At 57.0% G+C, this 11506-nt stretch overlaps 1 protein-coding gene across 1 annotated transcript; it reads right to left on the bottom strand.

Annotated features, from left to right (window-relative positions):
* Positions 1–379: 379 nt before the first annotated feature.
* On the bottom strand, positions 380–11487 carry RNF214 (ring finger protein 214). Its single transcript, XM_090027598.1, has 16 exons — positions 11433–11487; positions 10962–11090; positions 10054–10627; positions 9300–9359; positions 8841–8981; positions 7895–8034; positions 6799–6867; positions 5705–5801; positions 5300–5388; positions 4741–4831; positions 3925–4016; positions 3188–3571; positions 2491–2626; positions 2102–2209; positions 1474–1569; positions 380–634 (listed from the first exon to the last, which is right to left on the bottom strand). The coding sequence occupies exons 2-16, from the start codon at positions 11078–11080 to the stop codon at positions 569–571; spliced, it is 2262 nt and encodes a 753-aa protein (XP_089883724.1). The 5' UTR covers positions 11081–11090; positions 11433–11487; the 3' UTR covers positions 380–568.
* Between the last annotated feature and the right edge of the window lie 19 nt (positions 11488–11506).

Here is an 11506-nt window from a genome sequence, read left to right as displayed (position 1 = left end):
CATGAAGCAGCATACTTCTCAGCAGTCCTTGCACCCAAGGGCCAAGGCAACAGCCTTGGCTTCGTGTCCATGTGCAAAGTCCACCCCTCCCTGACCACAGGGGATCGCAATCCCCACAGCAGAGCCACCTGCCCACATCCCACAGCAAGGCAGTGGAGAATTCATGTGTCCCAGGATTACGATCCCTTCTGCAGAGAAGCTGGGCGCTGCTCTGCTGATCCCAAGGGCAGCAGAGGAAAGCCTCTCGCTGCTGGGCTTTGCACTGTATGCTCAACAGCTGCGGCCTCCAGGCACGACCCATCCTTGCTCCCCACGGCTGCAGGCTACACCTGTGCTCCTTGGCCAAGGCAGCGAGGCTGAAGCGAGGGCCACACGTGACCTCTGCATAATATACACACTTTTATTTATGAACTTGTATGTATACAGACTTTCTATACACACCTTGCCTATATAATAAAAATGTACATGTGTATACATGGTCATATAAATATAGAGCTGTAGAAACCTTCGAACCGGTCCTGCGCAGTCTCAGCGCCGCCTCGAGCAGGGATCTGTGCTTAACTGGCCATCATTTGAGACTGGGGCAGAAGGGGCAAGTGTCGTTTGTGTTGGTTTGTGCCCAGAATTTGATGCACTGAAAGAGAGAGTGGGTCTAGAGCAGGCCAAACACTCTGAGGCTCGAGGCACCCCTGGTTAGAGTCAAGGAGCCCACAGAACGCGCCAGCTCTTGAGATTCAAATCACTTGTTGACTAGAGTAATAACAGAGCAACCTGTCTGTTGAAAGAACGCCAAACGGCTGCAACAGCTCAGGAGGTTTTCAGTTGTACAGATCTCTGTTCAACTCCCCTGTGTTTGTCTCATGAACTATGTCTGCACATCTAACAGTGCAGCACCCTGGGAAGGATCCCCAAGGCACCCAAGAGCACTGCTGCACCTGGTCGAGCAGCAGGCTCTGCTCACAAGCAACCCATGGCCAAGAGAGCCCAGGGCTCAAAACTGAGGTCTGGTTAAGTATCACTTAGACTCCTCCCGAGAGGTTGGGGATCCCTCGCAGCAGAGCATGTGCATGGTGGGTGTCATGTCAGTCACCCTGCTCTGGTCCCCGCCACCATCCTGCTCGAGGGTGCCCAAGCTTGGCTCTAGCCCTCCAGACATGGGAGGTGAGAGGATCACCACCACCAAGGACAAGAAACCTCAACCGCTGGGCGAGCTGCCTCGTGGCAGGGAGGCGCAAGGCTGACAAGTGGATTTCAGGCCTCCAGGGAGGACTGCTCTGCCTGCTGGCAAGACCGTGCTTGCTCTGGGGCTCTCATCACTTGCCAGGGTCCTGGGCCTGGGCGCTCTGCACAGCGCCACGTGAGGAAGGTGGAGAAGCACATTTGAGCCCAACAGCTAGAAGCAACAGCACAGGGGAGGAGTCCACCTCGCCATGCCCTGCCCTGCCCTGGGCAGGCATCATGCACTGCACTTACCTCCTTGTGCAGCACGTGAGAACAGGCCATCGGGTGGAGCTCGCTGGGCTGCACAAGCTTCTGGCACATCAAACACAGCTTGCAGACAGTGGGGGCCTGGGGCCGGCAGCAGGTGGAGACACAAGTCATCTGAGCCACGGTGCCACCCACACCCCGAGTCCCCAGGGCTCTGTCCACCCCATCACCCCAGCCACATGCAGGGGAGGTTCCAGGGAGGCAGGGGAGCCCAGAGGGTTGGAGCTAGAGAGCCAGCAGCATGATGCAGGACAGACACCTTGGCTTACCCTGGTTGGTGCAGCGAGCTGGTTCTGCCCCTCCCCTGGCTGATGCTGGCTGCTCGCATGCTGCAGCAACCCAGTGCACTGGCTCTCTCCGCCACATGCCCAAGATGCTTCCAGGCTCACCCAAGACCCATTATGATGGCTGCTCCCCCTTCCCACCCCCTCACCCCCAGCACAGAGCTTGTGCCCAACATAGCAGGAGGGGTCTAGATAGAACCCCAACCCAAACCTTCAGAGCCAAGAGACCACACTGTGGGCTGAGGCCAAGGCTCCCCTCACCCTCCCGGCCCTTTGGAGCACACTCCAGAGGGGCCTCAACCCCATGCAAGGGCTGTGGAGCATCTTACATGCGACGGTGTCCCCGGGTAGGTCACCTGGGCCGACGGCAGGAACATGGGGCTGCTGATCTGCGGCAGCGGAGCTGGAAACATGGGGGTCCTGATCCGGCCAAGTGGCTGTCAGCAGGGCAGACAAAGCACCTCAGCCACGTGTTAGCGGGGAAGGCGGGACTCGCTGGGGGCAGGGGCAGGCCCCTGGCTGAAAGCAGGCCAGTGAGCGGGGCCTGCTGGACAGACCCAACACCACTCCTCAACTGTGCCCTGGCTCCCTGGGGCAGGCAGAAGGTGCCTTCCACTCCTGCCTCCCCCTCCCCCCACAGCACCACTGGCTCGCTCAAGAGCTGAGCCCCGACAGCTCCTGGCCTCAACGCTGCCCCTCCTCTGGACAGCAGACCCACCTGAGCCCCAACTGCCGCCCTCTCCTGCTGCTCTGCCAGCTTCGCGGCCACCAGCCGGTTCAGCTCCTCCATGGTGAGCCCTGCCATGGTCGTCCGCGCGGTCTTGATCTGCTGCAGGATGTTGGTCAGCTGGGCCCTGGGCAGGCAGCAAGCAGGTGATATGTGTCATGGCACAGCTGCTCCCACCACTGAGCAGTTCCCTTTACTGTAGGAACCAGGTCTCTGGGGCACGGTGAAAGCCTGGAGCACTGGGATCAGTCACCAGCAAGGCACCAGCCCCACACTCCTTTGAGGGGGAAGGCTTGGTCCCACTGCCCTGGCTCCCATCACCCTGGTCCGAGGACAGGGCAGCCATGCCTAACTGAAGTACAGGAGGTGAAGTGACCTGTCCCAGGGCATCAGCATCAGAGCAGGGGTCTGAGCCCGAAGTCCCCCATGCCAGAGAGATCTCGGCTCAGCCAGTCATGCTCTCCCTGGCTCATAAACATTGCTAAGCCCCTCGGCGTAGCAAGGGGGGCCAGGTGCTGCAAGCCAACCCAGCACCCCCCTGTACAGGCAGGGCTCTCTGCTAACAGCACACAGGAACCCAAACCCCCACAGGCAGACAGTGCCTCCCCCAGGGCACAGCCAACATCCCCAAGTGTCCCCACCCACTGTCCAACATGCAGGGCCTCATCTCCCTGCCAAGGCCACTCACTTGTTACACTGTGGAAACCGAGCCAAGAGCTTCTCCAAGAGCTTCTCTAGCTTGTCAGCCGGCTGCGGCCTGTGAAACTCGGGAGCAACTTTGACGCCACCCAGACCTGGCGGTGGCGGGATAGAGGCAGCAGGCGTCATGTGAGAGCTGTGGGTACCAATAAGCGAAGCCACCACTGGGCTGTTCCTCCCCTGGGAGGTCGGCAGCGGTGGCGAGGGCTGATTGGGCCTGGAGATTGCAGGATTGAGTAGCGGGAAAGAGAGCGCGCGAGGATCTGCACTGGGCATAACCATGGGCACCGGGACTGGCCCGATGGGGAACGGGAGCCGGGGAGCGAGCGACGGGTTGTGTTGGAATGGCGGCATCAAGAAATCTGTCTGAGAGAGGGAGCAGCACAAGTCAGAGCAGGCATGCGGGGGGCCGCAAGCACCTCTAACCCGCCAAATGATGGGACCCCACCCCTTGTCCTACCTGGCTCTGGTAGGCAGCAGTGCAGACGTGATGCTGCTGCCAGGGGCGCAGTGGGCATATTGCCACCACCAAGCAGGTAGCTGGCTAGCAGCACAGGCCTCCAGCCCCAGGCCACAGCTCTGGACAGCTCCTGTTTCCCTCCCCAGGTTCCCCCCCATGGGAACCTGTAGACAGGCTCTCCCCCTCCCCAGCCTCAGAGCAGGCACAAGCCCCAATGCCAGCAGGTGGGAGCTGCTCAGCCAGGGGGGCAACACTCACTTCTGAGGGGGGGGGGCGGCAGCGTGGGGGTGGGGATCTGTGGCAGGCTGCTCAGCTTTGTGCCGTTCCTCACCAACTGGATGTGATCATTGAACTGGTCCTAGAGAGAGGAAGGAAACAGGGGGAAGCTCGAATGGTTATCAAGTCTGGCCATCTGCTTAGGGCAGTATCCCTGGCTTCCAGGGCAGCAAAAACGCAGAACACTGGGGCCCAGGGCCTGCCTGAGCAGGCTGATACCCCAACCAAGTGCTCCGCCTTGAAGCAGCCAAAGTCTGGCTGGACAGGACCATACCGAGAAGTCAAAGGCCTGGTGGGAGGGACAACTGCCTTCAAAAAGTCTCTGTTGCCACCAGCTGCAGGTGCCATGCACAGCATGTGCTGGGGGACAGCTGCCCAGTCATTCCTGAGGGCGCTCTGATAGTGCTGCCCTCCCTAGTCCTCTTCTCTGGACCCTCCTCATGGGATTCACACCTGTGTGGGGCCCAGCACTGGATACCATGCTCCAGCTGAGGCTTTAGCTGCCCTTCATCTCAGGGTTTCAGATCTGCTAAGACATGGCTCAGTCTGGGCATTAGGAGCAGCAGTTTTTGTATCCATTGGAGTCGGAGCTCATGCAGCGATTAGCATGCCCTGTTCCATGCATTGTCACTGCTGAGAGCTGCGGGACACATGGCAGGGATCAGCCAGGCCCTCAAGAGCTTCTTCTAGTGCCCACTGACAGGTTCGCCCTGGAACATCCCACCTGAGTGGCAAAGCAAGCAAGCCACAACTGTGGTGTGGGGGTGGAGAGGGAGAACTGGATGCCTCAATTTATTTTGCCTCACCCGCACGTTTTCCTTGGTCATCCGTATCCTTTTCAGCCTCATCTCCCATTCCTGCTTAGGCCGGATGGTCTCCAGTGTCGGAGGTGCAGATCTGCTCAAAGACAAGTAAAATGCAGAAAGAGGGTTTGAGCCTGAGGCCCTTAAGCTGCAAGCGACACCAGGACAGGTGTCTGAGTCACATGAGTCCATCAGCCCTCTTCCAGCTTCCTCCACTGCAGCTCTAACGCCTGCTCCGACCAGAGATGGGAAAGGTGCAGCCTGACTGAAAAGGGCCAAGCTTTGGATGGGGAGCTTGGGAGTTAGGGCTGCAGGACGCTGACAAAGAAAGTTCCCAACGCAGGGACTCAACAGATGCAATGCGAGACGGGGCTTCGGCAGACGCAGAGCAGCAGGTTAAAGACAAAGACCTGGCCCAGTAGAAACCTCACCGAATCCCTGTGCCGTGACAAGAAACCCTGCCCTGGTACCAGTGCAATACCCCCCGCCAACACACACGCATTGCAATGGGACACGGGTTGGTGGGCAAGAATTGGGTCACCCTGCCCCACACAGGACTCACTTGAGGTATGTCAGATGTAGCTCTGCCTCCTTTTCCGCTTCTTCCAGCTTCAGCACAAGCAATTCCTTCCGGCTCTCCAAGGACAAGATCTAACAGAGAGAAACCACACACATAAGCAATGCATATTGGGTTTCCTCAGACCGGGGCCTCCAGGCTCTGCACAAAGCGAAGCATAGCAGTGCCCCACTTGACTAATGTTTAATAGTGAGCACTGGTGCAGCAGTGGCCATTGCCCCTGTGAAGAGCCAGACTCAGCAGCCTAGTGCGTCACTGTTTCTCCCATCTGTGTTTCAGGGGAGACCAGGGCACAGCGCTGCCCTTACCCCATCACCCCAGGAACTGCCACTGGCAACCTGCAGCTGCATCCTGAGCCACCTGCAGCAAGGAAGGCCTCAATCAACCAACCTCCGCTTTCCAAGCCCGCTCTGTCTCCTCCAGGATGTTCCTGTTAATGTCATTGTGCTGGTTCTTCAGCTTATCCAGCTCCTCCTCCCAGACCTGCCTGGAGACAAGAGGAGAACACGTCCATGTAGGCATTCGCCCAACAGTATGGTTCCCAGTGCTGCAAGACCATAGAGCTGTCCAGACCACAGAGGAGCTGTCAGCCCAGCCCTTGGGCACCTGTTCCAAGGCCATGTCCTGGAACCAAGACCAATCTGCTCTCTCTGTCGTAGCGTTTAACATAGTGTCCCGACAGGTACTGCTGCACCTGCTATGGCTGGCCTCAACCCACCTGGCCCCTCAAGAACCCACCTTCCAAGCCAGGGTGTAGAGACACTAGGAACAAACAAAACCCCTGCCCCTTCTCCCCCTGTCCTGGGCCACTGCATGTACTAAGGGTGCCCAGCAGTGCTTCAGCCTCCTGCTTACCAGGCATGTCCGAGTCTGCGACAGCAAAGCCAGAAACAAAGCCCCAGATAAGCCAGGAGTGGGGGTTCTATGCGAGGGCTTTCTACTGCCACCAGTCCTTGAACTGTCTAAGCAACTGAGTTCAGGTCAAAGTTTGGGGACTGACCCCCACTGCTATTCTGAGCGCAGAATGTCCATAAGTTAGAAATGGTCTGGGAAAGAGCAGGGACAGCACAGGGAGGTAAGAGACTGCAGCGGCTTCTGGGACACCAAGTTCAATTCCAGGGAGAGACTACTAGTGAAGACCAGCTAGCTAGGACTAATTCTCATCTTTGAGGATTTCCAAACACTTTGGTGTCTTTGCTTGTGAGAAAGCCTAGTTGGCCTCAACCAAAGATAAGCCAGGCAAGGGACTGACAGGTGTTAGCGGAGCTGGGGAAGAAATGAAGCATGCGTACTACCCCACCTGCCTCTAGCCAGCAATATCACATCCTACTTGGATCAGCAAATTCATCCAAGAGGGGAAAAATATCTAATGCAAGAAGAGGAGGCTCTTCTGGGACAATGGCTATTTCTGGGTTCTTGAAAGTTAAGGGGAGGGGAAGAGACAGAGAAAAGCATTTAACAGAAAGGATCTCAGAGAGTCCTACTTTTCATCAGACTGCTCAGCGATCAGAGAAGCAATTTTATTCTCCTTCTCCTCCTGCTCCTTCAGTAACCTGTACAACAGAGAAAGGAGAAGCTGAAGCCACTTACTGCAGGGCACAGAACTTCATGGGACTAGCAAGGTCAGGAGCTCTATACAATGATGTACTCTGAGAACGCTGCTATACAATGAGTCTCCTCTCAGATTCCAGGACTGTCTCAAGAGAGCACAGTCTGTGCTGTGCCATGAAACCAAGTGACAAATAACAGCACATTCCAGCACGTCTTGATGGGGAAGCACAGTGCTCTCCCACTGCTACTGCTGCTCTTGTGCGCTGCACCTGTTTATTTCCAGGGAAATAAGGGGTCACTCAGCTAACTGGGACATTCTAAGGTCTTTCTTAGGAGAGTTAAAAAATGTAGATCAATGAGATTTCAAAAAATAAGACCTATATTATTGGACAACTGGTGTGAACCTGTAAGGCCAAGGTCACCACCCAAAAGGACCTCAAAGCATCTCCCAGCTTATGAGGAAGAGTCTACTCATTTTCTTCTTGCAACAGTGCAGCTGAACCCAAGAGGCTGTTGCCGTGAGCTGGGTGGTTGCATGCCCCAACTCCCCCAGCACAGCAGAGGCAGGCGCCTGACGCCGGCTACACGCAAGGCCCACAAGGCAGACATGGAGTGCTTCGGCAAAGTGCCTGCAGAGAGCAGCTCTGGCAGCGGCAGGCTTAACGCCATTTATCTGCCCAGCAGGCCAAGGTGCGACCCCGATCACTCCGAGTGAAAACCACACAGGATTCTGAACGACTCCTAAGTACACAGGGCTTCAGCTGTGCTTCTCCTGTGCTGAGATCAGTCAGAGTCCATGGCCAACAACCACGACACCAGCCTTCAGCCCCCACACTCTGCTCTAGGTCCTCTACATGTATCCAGCTACTTAAACCTTCAGGCAACCATCCCGACATGTCAGTGCCGACTGATAGCTGGCAGTCCAGAAAGGCCCCTTGATGAGGCTCTCTCACTAATGACCAGAGGTTCTAGCTTTCAGGATTACACTGAGATGGAGTTTAAACCAAACCCGGCTCCCCACATCAGTACCTTCTGCCCTTCTCACAGAGCTTCTCAATCTCTGCTTTCAGGTCCTGCTCCTTCTGCAAGAATTCTTTCTTCTCCTTCTCCATCTTCTTCTTGGTCTCTTCTCGTTTAATTGTCACAACCTGAATGGCCTTCAGGATCTCCTAGAGTTTAACGGGCATCACAACAAGCAGAGTAAGTCTGCCACAGCGTGGCTGGTTGTTTCTGAATTCGGGATTTAGCACAACTCATTGCGCACCTATTTCACAGGCTGTGAGCTTTAAAAAAAGAGTCTAGGAAAGTCAGTCCTAGAACAAGCCTCTATATCATCTTGTGGCAAGGAGTCCCACCAGTGAATTACACAACGTGGGAAACAAAAGCTTCCTTTTCCTTGTTTTAAATCTACTACCTAATAATACCATGAATTGTCTGACTCTGGGGTGCACATGTGGCATCCTTCTAAGTCTGCAGAAGACTGAGGTGCCAACACGCCTGTTTTAACCTGTGTCACAGTGTGGAAACAGCTGAGAACAACTGGTCTAGTCCTGCGGTTCCCACGCTGTGGGCCAGGGAGAGCTGACTGGTCGTATGGTGTTAGCTCTTCTCAATTCCTTGCACTTACGACTGCCTTAAATAGTTTCTTGCCATTAGTTTTCTCTGTGAACAATTGCAGTTGTCAGGAATGTGCTGTGAGCCTGTCAATCGTGAGGGTGCTGTCTAAAGGCTCTACATTAAAGTGCAGTCCACGTAATTAAGATTTTGAAATGTCAGGTGCTTCCTCCAGATTTGGGCAAAGGCCAAAATGCGATGCTTCAAATTTCCGTGTGCATCGCTGCCTAAGAATCCCTTCCTGACTCACACCCATCACCTTGTGCTCTTCAGCCCAAGACTCAATGATCCCACTCTGCAGCATACTGGCCAGACACATCAGTCAGGTCAGACACAATCGGCAAAGGGCCTTGCTGGATACCTGGTGATTCTTCATCTCTTCTTCTCTTCGTTGCTGGAGCTGCTTGAGCTGCACCTGGAGCTGGTTCTCCACTTGCCTCTGCTTGTCCAGCACTTCCTGGTAGCGCTCCTTCAACAAAGCCCTCTCCGACATCATTTTGTCCTGCCACAGGTGAAGAAAGCGTACATGAAGGTGCAGTGTCACCCTCAGCCCCGCAGTCAAAGAAAAGGATTCAACTAGACTGGTCTCACCACACTCTGAAAAGAGCAGGTCACCTCAAGTACCCCCTTTGGCCCCATTTTCAATGGTGCTGAGCAACTACAGCTTCCACTGACATCGGTGAATCGTAGGTGACAGTCCCCTGGACCAGGGCCCTAAATAACCAGCCCAGTGGAAGATCTTGGAATCCAGGAGCTACAACAGGCAGGACCCCACTCTAACCATGGGATTAGCCACGGACTGTGTTTCTTGAATGCTTACCAAGTTCTTTTCAATATCCTGGTCTGTGTTCACCTCCAGGTCGGCCGTCTTAAAGTCGGTCTGCACAGGGAGGAAGGGTTCCTATCGTTAGATCTCTTTGGAGATGCAAACACCAGTTCAACAAACACGGGCATTTCCTATCTCCCGAGGGTCCCTGAGGCAGGTCAGGACTCCACGCAGTTCCTCAGTGGCCCCTTTTTCGGTTTGGTTTCTCTGACACCCCATGACAAATCTAAGAAGCTCCCGGCAGGTGCTTCGTACTGAGGTCACAGGGGGTCTACAGACCATCCTGTGGACTGTCACTGATACACATCTCTCTCACACCAAAACTACCCATCTTCTGTGGCACCTGATTAGGGGCCCTAGCACCTGCCCTCCACACTGCAAGGGAAAAATCAGAGACCATCCAGAACAGCGAAGGAAGCTTTACTTCTCTCTGCTGCAAGACATGCACAGTGGGTGGAGACATGGACCAAAGGACAACGCGGATTGCTCCAAAGTCAGGAAAGTGACAGGATTTTAAGCTGTGATGCCCTGTTTCAGGAGGGCTCTAGCCAGACGCCTGGTGGCACAGGGATTTGCCTGGACCTATTCCTCCTTTCCTGGGGGAAGGTGCCCAGTGCTGAAAGCAAACTGTTAGCAAGGAATGTTTCTCTCTCCCAGCCCCTACTGCTGCCCTCACCCCACCAAGAAGCAAGCTGGGGAAGGAGGGGAGGGCAAGCAAACTCCTTCAGACAAGGAACTGGCACCTGACCTGCACTGCAATGTTCTGGGAGGGCTTCTGGGATGAGGCCTCCTGGTCCGCGTCCTGTGCCGCACTGCCATTTTCAACCCTGTTCTCGCCGCCGGGAGGCACCTCCAAGGGTTTGTTACCCAGCTCCGAAGCCTCATCCCCTCGGGCTTTTGGCAAGAGCAGGGCTGCCAGTTCACCTGCTGGGCAGCTATCGGTGCTGAGCTCTTGCTCCTCATGGCTGGCAGCCAGGTGCAGAGGAGCAGCCGGAGGGCACTTTCCAGGGAGCGTGGCTCTCTCCTCCCCTGCCACGCTGTCCAAGCCCTCCGAGTCGGACCGATGCATCTCTTCGCTTGAAGAGCTGGCCCGAGTCTCTGTGGGAGCATGGCCAGAGTATCCTATGGCTCTGCTCACAGCTTCATCTCGTAACGCCGCTTCGCTCTCCGCTGCTGGCGGCGACTTGTCGCTTGCTGCTATCCCAGGATCCTGTTCTGGTGCGTCTCCCACGTCCTCCTCGCTCGTCACTGGCTGGCTCTCGCTGGCAGCTTCCAACAGCACAGGATCGTCCACGTCGTCTTGCGCAGAAGCGTCACCGAGGCTATTCAAAACAAGCAAAGACAGAGACCCGCACTTTGGTTGTGCCTCTTGTCCTGGGCTCCCCAAGCGCCCACGAAGGCTCATCTGTCCTGCCACCACCTGCGAGGCGAGGCAGTCTTAGCACGTGACAGACGGGAGGGCATCGAGGAGACGCGGATCACCACAGCTGCAAGGCAGCAGAAGAACTGGAGCCAGACCACAGCCCCCAGACCCACTCCCCCAGGGCCGCGGAGCAAATGGGCACCAGGGCTGCCCCCAAGTGTGTGCAGCAAGGAGCCGCGGGGGGCTGTGCTGCAAGGGGGCGTCTGCAACCTGCCCAGAGCCCAGCTCCCTACCTGCTGGACAGGATGCCCGCTCCTCGGTGTGGGGCTGCATCGCTGGGGGCCAGCGGCTCAGCGGCTGCTTTGTCTGAGACCCCGACGGGCACCTCGTCCTTGGCCTGCTCCAGGGCCATCGTCCTGTCCCTGCAGGGGGGAAGCAGGTCGGCGTCACGGCAGAGCCTGCGTCGTACTCAGGGCCAGCGCCGGGCCGAGTGGGGCGCCGGTGTCCCGGGCTGGCGCCCCCCACCCACCCTGCCCCGCCCCGCCCCGCCGTGGCGGGACATGGCCGCCTCCACCCCCGGTGTCACTGCCCCACTGCATCACAGCGTGCTGCACTACATAGCGCCGTATTGCACCGCACGGAGCCATGCTGCACTGCACCACGCTGCACGCGGCTGCGCTGCACGCGGGGGGTGGGGCGCACTGTATCCGCGCGCTGCACGGGGCGGGGCCTGCCCCGCGGCCGGCCCGGTCGGTCGGACCCACCTGCGGGCGGGCGCGGCCTGGCCGCCTCCTTCCCTCCCTCCTCCCGCCCGGCGCTTCCGGCTGACGAGCGGCGC

This window comes from Crocodylus siamensis, chromosome 14, assembly GCF_052110815.1.
Source record: "Crocodylus siamensis isolate JL-2025a chromosome 14, ASM5211081v1, whole genome shotgun sequence".
Lineage (NCBI taxonomy): Eukaryota > Metazoa > Chordata > Crocodylia > Crocodylidae > Crocodylus > Crocodylus siamensis.
The sequence above is the reverse complement of the archived record's forward strand: the minus strand, read 5'-3'. Positions and strand labels throughout refer to the sequence as shown.